Here is a 13,770-nt window from a genome sequence, read left to right as displayed (position 1 = left end):
GGGAGCACGTTCACGAGAGGTGTGTGTGCGTGCACGCTCCCCGTGCCTGCGCGCCGCGCCGCACTTCCGCGCTCCACCTGCGGCTCGTGCATGAGTCGAAGAAAAAGAACAGAGCGGATAAAGTTTATTTTTGGTGGTATTATTCCAGCGAAAATAGGCAAAAATGTTTTAGTGTCTGCTGAAAAAAACCCTCACCTCAACGGTTACCATGGTAACGTGCAGCGGCGCACGTGCCTGCTGTGAATTTAACTGCGTTAACTTGTGACAAAAGGGCACACATGTGACCTTTAAGCGTGACCTTGTAGCGGAGGTTTACGACCCCCACGAGGACCCGACCTGACCCCAGAACCCTCCGCGGTTCCGTGGGGCGAAGGGCGGCCGTGACGTTTTACTTCTGCGTCGCTTCAACATCAACTTTCGCTCGTTCTCGACACGGACCGAAGCTCGGAACAGATCACACGTCGGATCGAATGTCTCCGTCTGTCCCCCCGAAGGCCCCACCGAGTCCATCCTGTCCACCTCTGCGCCCCTCCTCTTCCTCTCTTTCTTCCTCGCTGCTAACTTGCTGGAGCGCATTTAGATCCCGAGTAGAACTCCTCGCTGCCCAGTCATCACTCTGCATGGCGTTTGAAGATTACCACGCTCAGAGACATCCTCACTGGGCATCCAGCTTAGAGGCCGAAATCCGTAATCCCTTACCCTTCATGGGGATTCTCCATGCGCTTCAACATGCTGAAATACCGCCGTGCTGCCGCAGCGGCCCGGGAACGGCTGCGGCCGGAGGCCCGGAGAGATGGATGGCGTGTCTGGGAGAAGGGGTCGAAGTCAGGCTTAAAAATAAGTTACCGCAGATAGTCTCAGCCCGGGAATCTAATCTGGAAGCACGCTGACTCTATTTTATGCACACAATAAAAGCACAGAGGAGATTATTTACTGATCATGTGGCTGCTTTCCTCTAGAAGTCGTCTCCGTAAAGCATTCCCTCGGAGGATTTGGTTATTAAAACGGGAACATGAGAGGAGTTCCTTGATTTAATATCGTCTGCACGAGCGAATAATGTGTAAAGTTCAGCTCTCGCAGCTGGAGGACCGGTGGGGGGGGGTCGTTTCCCTCCCCCAGGCTCGGGCTTTGTTCGGCTGCTCTCTCGGGGAGTCGGACTCGCTGCAAACACGAATAATAAAAGTCCTCTCGTAGTCGCATCTTCTCATTATGGAAGGTGTTTGTTCGCCATAAACACGTCATGTTTTTTTAGAATTAGATCCGGGACAAAATAAAAGGTGGTGGGGGGGGGGGGGGTCACACATGTTGAACCGGCGCCATCCATCCACGCGTAACGACAAGGACACCTCCATCATTCCTCTTTCTCCGACGCCCTTGAGCCGGACCTTTTACCGGGCTGACCTGCACCGGAGCGGCCCGGCTCCGGTGCAGGTCGTTCCCCCCCCCCCCCCCCGGCACGCACCGGGGCACCGAGCCCGTTCAAGGTTACTCCTTGATTTAATGATGATGCATTTTTTTCAAACCCACGCCATCCCTCCACGTCTCACCGCCGCGTGGCCCGTCCATCTCTGTCACGCGCGCCGGCTGCGCGGCTCACCTTTACCGGTGGAAGCACCGGGAGAGGTTGTCCAAGATATAAATCAATCAGCCCCCCCCCCCTCCCCGGTAGCTTCACCTGTCGGCCAAGGTGCGCCGGATGTTCACGCACGCGCTCCGTGGTCTCTGCCCTTCTGACGACGGTAATGCAGAGAGCGCGTTTTTAAGTATAAATAGCTTCACCGGCTCTGATGCTGCTGACGAGGTGAAGCCCAGTCATCATCAGCGTCCCAGAAATACGCGCCGTCGGTGTTAAAAATAGAGTTTCAACAAGTGGAGACGCGACGGCTCGTGGCCAGAGCTGGGTTTCTCCACGCAGATACCAGATCCGGCTGATCAGACGAGAAACTTCTCTTAACTGAAATGAGATCTGAGCGCGTCAGCCTCGGCGAGGAGGAAGATGAAGACGATGAAGTGATGGAGCGCGCTGATTCCACGAGGCGTGTAATCCTCGATGCTCGAAAGGAATGAGAGACGTGATGAAATGTAAAGTTACAAACCTTTAGAGCTCAAAGCGCAGCTTATCACGTCAGAAAACGAATAAAAAAACCTTTAAATTATAATAAAATAACAAAATAAAATTATTCTGCTTCTCCATCGAAAACAAACCACAACCTGAATGTGACGTCACAGGAAATGGAACCAATTATTATTTGAATTGGAATATATTTCCTTCTTTTACATTGTTTTTTAATTAACTTATCTAAGAAAGGTCAGGAAATATATTTATAAAAAGCTCGTTACATCCGACGCCTCTGGTCTCTTCCAATTGTTGTTTTGTTTGGAAAAATCCCAAAATATAACATTTATGATGTTCATTCATTCACTTTGGTTTTTACAATCGACTTCTAACGACTCTGAGTCAGGAGTTCAAAGAAACCAAATGATTCCCGTTTTTTTAAATGCCACCGTCGGTTCAGTGACGCTGGGCCGTGTTTGTTCTGACTGGAACCCGGCGGCGTTCTGACTGGAACCCGGCTGCGTTCTGACTGGAACCCGGCTGCGTTCTGACTGGAACCCGGCTGCGTTCTGACTGGAACCCGGCGGCGTTCTGACTGGAACCCGGCTGCGTTCTGACTGGAACCCGGCTGCGTTCCACCATCGGTTCTCCGCATGTCAAACTACTGCGTTGCTGCAGCTCTTTAAATGACGCAGCCTGAGACTTTAAGCTCATTCTCCTGTAATTTGATAAGAACGCTTCCCATTCTCCACGCCAACGAGCGTCAAAATCCTCACAGACCATGTGGAAAATCTGGTCTTCGGCGTCTCTCGTCTTCACGAAACGCGTTAAAGAGTGGCGTCTCGGAGCCGCCGAGACTTCCGGCTGACAGATCCGTGAAAGAGGCCGAGCTGCGCGTACGAGACGGTTCCGCTGTCAGCCGTTATCCATTGTAGTGAGAACCGACAGCCTCACGGTTCCGTCATCCATTAGAGCAATTAGCTGCGTCACGCAGGAGCCCTGATTTCAGAGAGCTTCCATTAAAGGCCTCCTCGTTTTCTCCTTTTCTCGTCTTTCCCCGCTGAACGGAACAAGCAGCAGGACGTAATGAAGTCGAGCCGAAACTTCATTTCACGTTGCCACTATTCATTCAATTCGCATGGGCTTAATGGTATTGTTCATTTCCCTGCATATTTCGGGGTGAGGTGTTCGTACCTGGTTCTGTCCGGGGGCGGGGGGGGGCATTAACTCCGACTAATGAAATGACTCTCTCCTCTGTGGCGTTTTAATCTATTCGCTGTGGAAGTCGTTGACGAGCTCACAGCGCGTGCGTTAGGACGGCTCCGGCACCAAAGGACAGCTGTCACTGAAGCAATTAAAATGAAAAAGGTTAATTAATTCTCCGCAGGTTTTTTTTTTTTTTTTTTTACCTTTACGTTCGTATTGAGTGCGTTTTCATTTCCGGGGGAGGAATGGTGTTCGGAGGAGAATAATTTATTCGTCACAAAGAGGGGAAGAACATCAGGCGTTGTCTGATAGTCTTTAATAGGTCACAGAACAAAAAGGCTTGGGCTCCAGACCCGGGTCCCGCTGCAGGACCGGGTCTGGAGGGACAAACCGGGCCCAAGGTTGCAAACAGGAGACAAAAACACGGAGACAAAAACAAAGCTGTACATTTTGGAGCTGCTGGAGGAGGCGTGGCGTCAAGCGATGGCAAGCCAGGATGCACAAAACTACTCCCCCAACCGCCTCTGACACGACCTGAGCAACCCCCCCCCAACGTGGACCTCCACAGGCAGCCCAAAGGCCGGTGGTTGGTCACCGCTTTACTCCTGCAGCTGCCGGCTGTCTTTGGGACTCTGAAGGAGAAATCCCATGATTCTCCCTGCCATTTCTGACAGCCCCCCCCCCCCCCCGCCCAGGCCACATTAATCAGGGGCTGTGGGGCGAGCTAGGGGACAGGCGGCAGGCATGGATGGCGCCGGAGCCGGTCGGCTGAACCGAGGGAGGAGATCTGGGTCCGGAGATAACGGAGGCGTCCAAACGCTCCCGGGTTGTAATCGGCGGTTTCATTCATAAGCGCTGAGCTCATTAAGCGGCCTTCCTCCGGGGGGGGGCGGCGAGATTTCTCCCGTTTTGCCCTGAAATGAGCAGGAATTCTCCGACATTTAAACTCCAAACCTCTTCCGGTGTGCATCGGCTTTTTAAAATCATTCCATTGAGTTGCATTAAAGGTGCAGCGATTCTAAAGATTAGCTTCGATGCTAGAAGTGGAATTAGAGGCAGATCTTTATTTTCTGGAACAGTTGATCTGGTGATCCGGATCGTAATCCGGATCAAAGATGACCTTTGCTTTTCGGCGCAGCGACACGTAGCATCGCTCCATGCTAACAAGGGCTAGCACGCTCCTTCTCATTTACACTACGCAGCAGAGAACAGAAGAAAATCAACCCTTTCTCGTCTTTCCACCGACTCCCGGTGGGAAATCTGGCTCTTTGGCTTTGCCGGCTAATCGCTAGCTGCGTCCGACCAGCGTTTTGTTTGTTCCGCTAGCTGCGGCGGATCCGTCCGAGCTTGTTGATCGTGCAGACGAATCGAAGCTGCAAAGTTAAATGAGACCGAAACGCTGAGCTAAAATATGCTAAAACGGAGCAGAAAGCGACGCCTCGGCGCCGGCCGTTATTAAACGCCACGCAGCGCGTGCTGCAGCGGCCTCGGTGGGGACGGATCCGCCTCGGCGGCTCCAACACCAAACGCGTTTGAGCCAGACTGTTTGCACTTGTAAGATTATGTGCATAATGAGGCCGCATTGTGTCGGCAAAGTGCTGCTTTAGTTCTTTGAAGCTGAACAAACTGTCCCTGGCACATTACGGGTGGGCGGGCGGCGGCGGCGGCGGGAGACGTGAAAGAACTGGCCCAAACGGCAATCCGAGCCGTTCCTTCTCCTCGCTGACAGAAACACGCTCTCCATCTACGAGTCGGGTGCTTCCAGTCATTCCATAAATTCCTCTTTATGCTCGCTCATCCCAACGGGCGGGAACGCCGTTCCATCAGACGTCGTCCACGGCGTGCGGCGTGGCAGGCATCACCAACGGGGGCTGGATTTGAATAGACGGCAGCGATCGCCCCCCGAGGTGCACATCTTTTTTTTCCTTCCAGTTTTCCATCAGCGTTTTAATTCCCCCTCCTCCGCTGGAGACTCTCCCGCTTTACGCCGTCTTCATTTCCTCTTAATGCTTCACGTCGAGCCACCGGCTCCCAATTTATGTAATGAAGGTTTAATAGCCAATTGGAAGCTCCGGCGTCGTTAACGGCCGGCGGTCGTCTCGTCTAGCGGGGTGTTTTTTTGGATAACCAGAGGTGCGGATGTTTAAGGTGGAATTCCCGATTAGCGCCTGCTGCCAGAACCGTTTCAACACAACTTCCAGACTTCTTCTGGATTTCACACCTTTTTTTTTTTATCCGTTTGACTTTTCAAAGCGGCGGCGCAGGAATCCGTCCTCGGTCTCTCGTCTCGTCTGCAAGTTTAATTTATTTATTACAGCACTTATTCTCTTTGTGCTTGATCTGACGGGAGCCTTTAAACCGCTAGCACCCAACGCAGAGTTTAAACAGGCGTGTGTTTCTCTTCCTCCGATGACTTGATGAAGATTATTTCTGAACATACCGGCGCCGTTATCGGGTTCGTACGCAGACGACGACGGCGACGTCGCTCTAAAAATCACACTGCGGGAAACGACACCACTCCAAATGCGTTAGCTTCTTCCATTAGCCCCTCCGACGCGCGCCCTGCGGACTCGTCTTATTTGCGTTGACGTTTACGTGGTTGCCATGATTACCGGAGACGGATTGGAAAAGACGGAAACACGCCGCCGACACGGACGACTGAATTAGCAGGAGGAAACGTGAATGAAATTGTTTTCTGCGGTGGAATCCTGAATATTTACATAAATACAATCGGCATATTTGAGACGTTCCTCGGCGTAAGCAGCTGTGCATAAATATGAGTATTTGTAAGCTTCCCTTAAATGCCCCCGTAGTTGCCCCGGGGGTAGATCTGTTCATCGGGGCTGCACCGGTCTTTCAACAAGGATAGCGTCTCCGCTTTCTGAAGCGTCTTTGACTCCATTACCGTCCCAATAATCCGACCCCCCCCCCCCCCCCCTCCGGACCCGGACCCGGACCCCCCTGGTCCCGCGATCACCCGGTGGGGAGGTACGGGGCGTCGCTGTGGTAGTTGTAATCTGGACACACCTTCTGAACCAGCTTGTAGTCGGTGCTGTGGAAGGTGATGAAGATGCAGATGACCTTGAAGGGCTTGGAGCACAGCCAGGAGACGTGGCTCTGGGTCTGCTGCTGGGGGCAGCTCTGGGAGGGGTCGTGGGCGCACAGCGAGCTCCTGGTGCCCTTCTCCACCTTCTCGTACTCCACCCTGCAGTTGAACAGCTTGGTCTCCTTGGTTTCCAGCGCCGTGTGCTGCTGCTGCTGCTGGTGCCGCTGCTGCTGCCGGACCTGGAACTCCACGGCTTTGGTCGGGGGAACCAGTCCCACCGACACGTTGCCCTGTCCCGTGGAGTTGTGACGGAAGTAGACGCTGAACGTCCCGTTGCCGTGATCCACGATTTTACCGGTGATGAGGAGGTTGAGCTTCACCGTCTTGATGTTGGAGTGGAAGTCGCCCCAGCCGAACATCTTCTTGAACTTGCCGGTCTTGACGATGGGCCTCCTCTTGGCCCTGGGTCGGGGGTCGTGGGCGGCGGACGCGTTGTGAAGCCAGGTCCACCGCTCCCGCTTGGAGTACGCCTCGGCTTCGTCGTAGTTCAGATCCAGGGAGGTGAAGTTCTCTTTGAGGGTCTGGGGCAGCAGGCGGCCGGCGGGGAACGCCCGGCTGCTCGCGGCCCAGTAGGTCTTCGCTCTGGGTTTGGAGGTCTCTCTCAAGGCCGGATTTCTTGAAGCAGGTGAATCAGTAGACGACACCTGGAAGAAGAGGAGAACAAAGAGGAGAACATTTTAAGGTCCCGTATCTGGATTGCGGTCGAGAACTTGATCCAGCTGTGCAGGAACATCGTGAGTCGTCCATCGGTCCCGGACCCGGCCCCGCGACTACTACTACTACTACTACTAGTACTACTGTAGTTTCGGCTCGTCCCCTCAGGGGCGGGACACAGCAACTCAACCTTCTCCACTTCACCCTGTCCTTCGCAGCGTCCTCCCCAACGGGAGTTCGTACTGAAACACCTTAGAACACCTGGAGCGAACGCTCTGCGTCTCCGACTCTTCCGTGTGAAACCGCTCTTGTGCCGCGTCCTAATCAAGATGAAGGGTTTTCCTGCCGTACTTGGAGACGAATCAAGCGCTCCTTGGTGCAGACGTGATGGAGCGGGGGACTCGCTGCATGTGTCCTGAGCGGATGATTGATGATACATTCTGTGTCCCTTCTCTAACAATCGCCCCAGATGACGGAGCGACGCTTCCCCGCGACCCCCCCCCCCCCCCCCGCCCCCGCCCCCCCGCCCCCGCCCCCGCCGCCGCCGCCGCCGCCGCCGCCTCCGAGCCCCTCGCGGGGGAACGCGACAGCAGATCTATGTGATCGAAGCGTTTACACCTCGCACCTTCACCCCCGGAATCGATGCTTTGAAAATTAGGTCGTCTCTCCTTCAGAGGAGTCTGAGAGAGGACGCAGCCAGAGGAGTCGGGAGGAGTCGGGAGGAGTCGGGAGGAGTCGTGATCCTCCTCTGACGCAGGCGTTTATTTCACCAACTTCAGAGTGGAGGAGTTTTAAAAGATGGCCTCCAGTTGTTTTGAAGGGCCCTTGATGATGAATGACCTGACGCGCTTGAACCGTTAAAAATAAAGAATCTCCGAGGCTGTTTCATCTGACTCGAAAGCGAAGCCGGAGTGTTTCTAAAATGCATCGAGTCAAATCTGGACTCTGATATCGGCTCATCTCCGCGGCCGATTGGATTCGTAGGAATCTCCCGGCAGGACGTTTGCGGCGATGCGATGAAGAGGAATCTGAATTTCCCAGCGCAGCGGCGCCGTTAAACGGTATTAATGGACACCTCCTCCCGTCTTCTGGCGCTGGAAACAAGAGTCCCGCTTAATAAAAAGAAGAGGCGAGCGTGAGGATGAAGCGGGCGTTCTGTTCAGGATTTATTGGAACCATTACGGTCGACCATGAAGCTCCTTAGGATGTAAAAGTGGCGGGGAGACGGCGCCTCGCAGACCCGCAGCCAGCAAAGCGGCAATAAATCCGCCGGCGCTGACGTCGAAGCTGAGTCGCTTTAATTCCGTTTCAAAGTTTCAGCTCGCTTCGGATGTTAATGTTCCTCGGATCGATTCGCTGTCCAGGCGCCGGCGTAGAAGTCAGAGCGGGATCAGATTCGAACGGCCAATGGATGACCTCTGGATGACCTTCCGGCCACGATCCGGGCCGTTGGCGCCGTTTATTTCTCGTTATATTTCCATTGCGAGTCGTGAAAAGACCCGAGTCTCTCGCGATCAAATGAAATCTCTTTTTCGGCGTGCGGTAATTACGGACGCCGCTCGGTAACCGGCTTTCGGTCTCGATGGAGTCCTGAAACCAGATCAAGGGATATTAGGAAACCGCTTTGAGCCGGTTTAAGTGACTGTCAGGATAATTAGTGGCCGGCGTGTGTGTGTGTGTGTGTGTGTGTGTGTGTGTGCGTGTGTGCGTGTGCGTGTGTGGCGGGGCTCTGATGATTCAAGAGTTTCATTTTGTCAACCAGAGATTTAGATTTTCTACGGAGCGTGTTTTCAAAAGCATCATAAACCACGCGATGAACGTCCTGTTACATCCTTCCTCTCAGTTTCCCCTTAAAGCAGGGGTCCCCAACCACTGGGCCGCGGCCCGGTACCGGTCCGTGAGGCATTGTTACCGGGCCGCAAAGAAAGAACAACTAATGTGTACAATTTCCGTTGTATCGATTATTAGCGTCTAAAAGGTGTTTTATTTGAAAAACGACCGGATTTTCTCCAACGTAACAATCGCGTCTTGATACGTTGCTAAAAAAAACAGCCGTGAACTCGCGAAAATTAATAAAAAGAAACAAAAGTATTTGGAGAGCTTCTTTGCTGAGGAGAAAAGTCCTACTGAGGAGGAAGAAGAGGAGGAAGAAGAGGAGGAAGAGGAGGTGATGACCTCCCAGAAGAGAAACCAGGACTAAGATTTAAAACTCGGGTATTAACAGCTGATTCGCGTTAACGAGCAATGGAGGGTTCAAACCTGCTTCGGCACGTTGAGACCAGAACCCGGATTAAAAAACAAGAATGTGGAATTTATGAAACAAAAAACCATGAAGGACAGAAGTAATTATTGGGACCACAATTTATGGTGAGTAGATATTGATATTAAATATTTATTTATACACCCCCCCCCCCCCCCCCGGTCCGCGAAAAAGATTCACGGCATGAAACCGGTCCGTGGCAGGAAAAAGGTTGGGGACCGCTGCCTCAAAGGAACCGAAGTGACCCCGCCCGTCCGAAGCGGGCCGGCCCGACCCCGCCCGTCCGAAGCGTTCCTCGTGGTGGAGGCTCGTTTCGTCGTCGCCAGCGTTTTTGTTTCCTGCCCAAAACCGTGACACGCAATTAGCTTTCATCTAAAGCACCTGACAGCCTCTGGATTAGATTCACAGTCACAGAGCCCCCGCCCCCCCCCCCCCGCACTTAACGGATTAGAGCCCAACCTGTAATCCAGCCTGGGGAGATTAGTCAGATCAGAGGCAACGCTTCTATCCAGAACAGCCCAACTCTCTGCGCTGACACTCGGCGGGCCAAGACTTACCAGCCGGCTCCAGAAACATGCAAGCGAGGCACAAAGAGTGTGTGTGTGTGTGCGTGTGCGTGTGCGTGTGCGTGCCTGACAATGATGCTGCAGAGAGAAGAGAGAGAGGCTTCTGCCGGATAAAGGACAAGAGGAAAACAAACATGGCAGCTTAAAGGTCAGCAGTCACACGTTCATAACTTCGGGTTTAGCAGAATCCGTTTGTCTGTTGGCTTTTTATTAAATATCGTAGCTAGCGCCCGTCGCCCCCGGATACCAGCCCAGTTTATTTCGCGGGTAATTGGTTTCGTTTCCTTCGTAGCGCCGCAGTATGTTTTATATCTTGTGTGTTTTTTTTCCCCGCTTTGAGTAACGCTTCTTTACCTTTTGTGAAATCTGTTCACCTTCTCGTGACGGATTAGGAGATTTTTCTGTCTCAGCCTCTCAAAGTTATATCTTTTAAATATTGTGTTTTTTTTTTTGTTTTTTTTTACAGTTCCTCTGATGTTTGTGTTGGACACAAGAAATTGAACATTAGGAAATTACAAAATACGTTCAAAAATCATCATCAGACGCAATAAAAAACGGAAAAATCTTTGAATGTTAAACGTTTTTACTGAATGGATCGACTCCCAGAGTTTCTTTAATCCTGTAAACAAACACCGGCTGAGATGATTCCCTTCGTTTCCAGCTTTTAATCATTTGTTTGTTTTTTAAGTGGGTGGAGCTCAGTTTTCAAAGGTGATGTCATGATTTCGCACACACCAATCAGAATTGGGGCGCTACTTGAATCCGCACCGGATCCGGGCTTTGGTCACGTTGTATCCGTCGGATCGGTCCAAGCCACGCCCACGCCGCGTCTGTTTGTTTATCTGTTTGGAGGACTTCTCAAAAACGACTTGACAGATTCTCGTGGCGCTCGGTGGGCGGTTGGACACGAGGCGGGGAAGGAGCGTCCGCGTTTCGGAGGAGCGCATCCAAGAATTGAGTCCATTCTTTGGATTTAAACGTTGGGCAAAATCAGGGTTGATTTGAATTCCTCCGGTTCGTGATGATGTCACACGACTAATAACGGCGTGCTGGACGGACGGGACTCCAGACTCGTCTCGCCATCGCGTCGACCGGCTTTCATTTCACGGCTCAGAGTCCGTCCGACTTTTCAACCCTGCTGTTTGTCATGCAGGAGTTTCCCCCCGGAACTCGTTTAACTGTTAATGTTATTCCCAAATTGGAGCGTGCGAGGCAGAATCCCGGTGCGAGATAACGGCGACCGCCGGGGGGAGGCGTGCACCGCGCAGGGCTCCTTTCGGAGACGCCGCTCAGGACAAACCGAAACGGTATCTGCTGCCGGCGAGGCTGTGATAAGGTGCCGGCGTCTCCTCTCTGAGGCAGGAAGATAAACAAGCCGAGCCGAGTGGGCTATTCTATGGACTGCCCCCCCCCCCCCCACCCCCCGGTGAATTCCGTCTCTAATAGAACCTCCGGACTCGCCGGCGGGCCGTACACAAAGCCCTGCGATGGGAGAATGAAAGTGTGTGTCACTTTACATTTACCTGAATGCGGTTTGTGGTTTAAACTCCGAATGGAATGGGGGGCCTCACGGCGCCCCCCCCCCCCGACGGCGGCCATGACGGCGGATTTCGGCTGCCACTTTGCAGCCTGGATTGGACGGCGAGTCCAGACGAAGCTCTGGTAAATGGAAGCTGCCGGACTTTAACGTCTCGCCGCTTCCTGCAGGGTTTTACTGGGATTTGTTTGCTCTTCTAAACTTGAGGCTTTAAAACTTGATGCTCTTATAGAGGCTTAAAGCATGAGCAGCTCTGAAGGCTTCGGGGACGGGCGGATGTCAAACATGTGACCTTTCGGACGCCAGACTTCGCGTCTCGCGCCGCTGCTCTTCGGCGAGGCTTCTCTTAAGCCTAACTTTATTGAACATGCAGCAGGATGCTCGCTCACAGGTCGGTCGCTGATGCCGTCTTTAAGAGTGTTTTTCCGGGGGGGTGGGGGGGGCACTTGGGATATGATTGTCGTCATAGTGATTTCCAGCGAGTTTAACCTGCCTCGTCTCGAGGGCGTCCTCCCGTAGCCGAGCTGATGGATGAGCCGTGGGAGTCTGACGCCCACTGAGCGTTTAGTTCCATATTCTCCCAGTGATATCAAAGTGTTACCCTGGGGGGGGGGGGGGGGGGGGTGAGGGGGGGTCAGAGATGATGACAAATCACAAAGTGTGTCAAGACATCAGAGGCAGCAGCGGGTGAAGCCGGGTCCTATCGCCGCGGCGCCGCTTTGAGAGGCCGGGGCACGATTACCACCATGAAGAGGATAAATACCGTTCGCAGTCGGATTGGGGGGGGGGGGCAGTTTGAAGACGAAGGAGGAAGAGGAGGGGGCGGGGGGGGACCCTAGCCACCAGTTTGTCCAACTTACCCAGAGGAAAAATGCATAATCATATTATTTCACACACGACTTGGTTCAAAGGCGGCCAAAGTAAGTTTGGGGGGGCTTCCCAAGGGGGGGGGGGGGGGGCAGCAATCTGCCGAAGGGGCTGCAGGCGAAAGCTTAGGATGCGTCGAGCGCGAAACAATTATGATCATCCCATTAAAGCACGGCAAAGCGATTTGGCAGCCCGGTCTGTGAAAAAAAAGGAAAACACACGTCAACGAGATCAAGATGGCGGCGATCGTTTCGGCCGACGTTTGTCTCGCGTTGTGACAATCGGGCGATGCGTGTTCGTTCAGGTTCGAAAGAAACGTCGGGTTCCTCCGATGCAGGACGGATTCACAAGAAGGGGGGGGGGGGGGGAATTATTAGTGTGCTTAGCCAGCTGTGAAATTGAGTTTATGGTATTCAAGACGGTGAATTCAATTCGATAATGGCTATTAAGTTGTAGAGAATAATTAATAGTAATTGACTTCTTCCCATCAATATGCAAATTAAACACAGATAACGCCGCCGGAGCTTCTTAAGGCCGAGTCAAGTTTGTGGGATTAAGTTTATGGAATGGGTTTTTTTTTGGTTGGGGGGGGGGGGGGTTCCTGCGCCGCTTTGATTGCTTTGTTGACAGATTTACCGGCGGGTGAGGGGTTACTGTCTCCGCCAGGATTAAAGGAATTGGCTTGTCACAAACTGCCGAGGCTTTGAGTTGGTGTGTTTGTCACAGCGGGCTCAGGCGGCGCCGTCAAACGTTCTCATTGAGCTGCATCTGTAATCGGGGGGGGGGGGGGGCTGTCAAGATGCAGGTTTGGATTTGGGGAGCCTGGTCCTGACGGTTGGCGGGGATCTGAGCACGGAGGAAAGACAATCGTTCCGAAACACGCCTTTAAGTCGACTTTAGCGTTTTCTGGAGTTTCTCGTTATTCGACCCGTTCGGACCTTTCGTTGTCCAAAACGACGACATTTCTGTTCATCCTTTGACAAATCTTTGCAAAATGACTCAAACTAAAATGACATTGAACTCACCAGGGAGACGCCCGGCAGCAGCAGCAGCAGCAGCAGAGACGCCCGGAGACGGGGGGTCTTCATGATTCTTTGCGTCTTCCCGTCGAAACGCGCTCGATCGTTTCAGCCGCCGACAAACGCACCCCTGCCCCCCCCCCCCCACCCCCACCCCCGACCGGAGGAGAATGGAGTCGGTCCTGATGCGAGGGAGCAGAGACTCCTCGGGCTCATCCAGGTGGGTGTTCTGCTAAAACCCGCTTCAGCGAGGAGAGACGGGGGGAGTGTCACAGTGGAGGGATGTTTTATACAGAGCGAGAGAGAGAGAGAGGGAGAGAGAGAGAGGGAGGGAGGGATGGGGAGACAAATAGGGTGAGCAGAGAAGGAGACTTTTAAGAAAGAACTTTTCTTCAGGCATCGGCTGGTGCTGCCATCTAGTGGCCGCTTTCCTCCTCTACATCAGTGCTGCTTGAAGCGGGCACCTTGAGGTCAAGAGGCACTTGAACGCATCGTCGTC

General features: G+C 53.2%; 1 protein-coding gene across 1 annotated transcript; it reads right to left on the bottom strand.

Moving 5' to 3' along the window:
* Positions 1-6,235: 6,235 nt before the first annotated feature.
* LOC137913710 (neurexophilin-1-like) lies at positions 6,236-13,340 on the bottom strand. Its single transcript, XM_068757345.1, has 2 exons — positions 13,278-13,340; positions 6,236-7,012 (listed from the first exon to the last, which is right to left on the bottom strand). Exons 1-2 carry the CDS (start codon positions 13,338-13,340, stop codon positions 6,236-6,238), a joined length of 840 nt encoding a protein of 279 aa, XP_068613446.1.
* Between the last annotated feature and the right edge of the window lie 430 nt (positions 13,341-13,770).

This window comes from Brachionichthys hirsutus, chromosome 3 (assembly GCF_040956055.1).
Source record: "Brachionichthys hirsutus isolate HB-005 chromosome 3, CSIRO-AGI_Bhir_v1, whole genome shotgun sequence".
Taxonomy (NCBI): Eukaryota; Metazoa; Chordata; class Actinopteri; order Lophiiformes; family Brachionichthyidae; genus Brachionichthys; species Brachionichthys hirsutus.
The sequence above is the reverse complement of the archived record's forward strand: the minus strand, read 5'-3'. Positions and strand labels throughout refer to the sequence as shown.

Coding starts and splice junctions, on each gene's coding strand:
- LOC137913710 (XM_068757345.1), bottom strand. CDS start 13,340: ATGAAGACCCCCCGTCTCCGGGCGTCTCTGCTGCTGCTGCTGCTGCTG. Junction 7,013..13,277: donor TGCTGCCGGGCGTCTCCCTG/GTGAGTTCAATG, acceptor CTCTTCTTCCAG/GTGTCGTCTACTGATTCACC.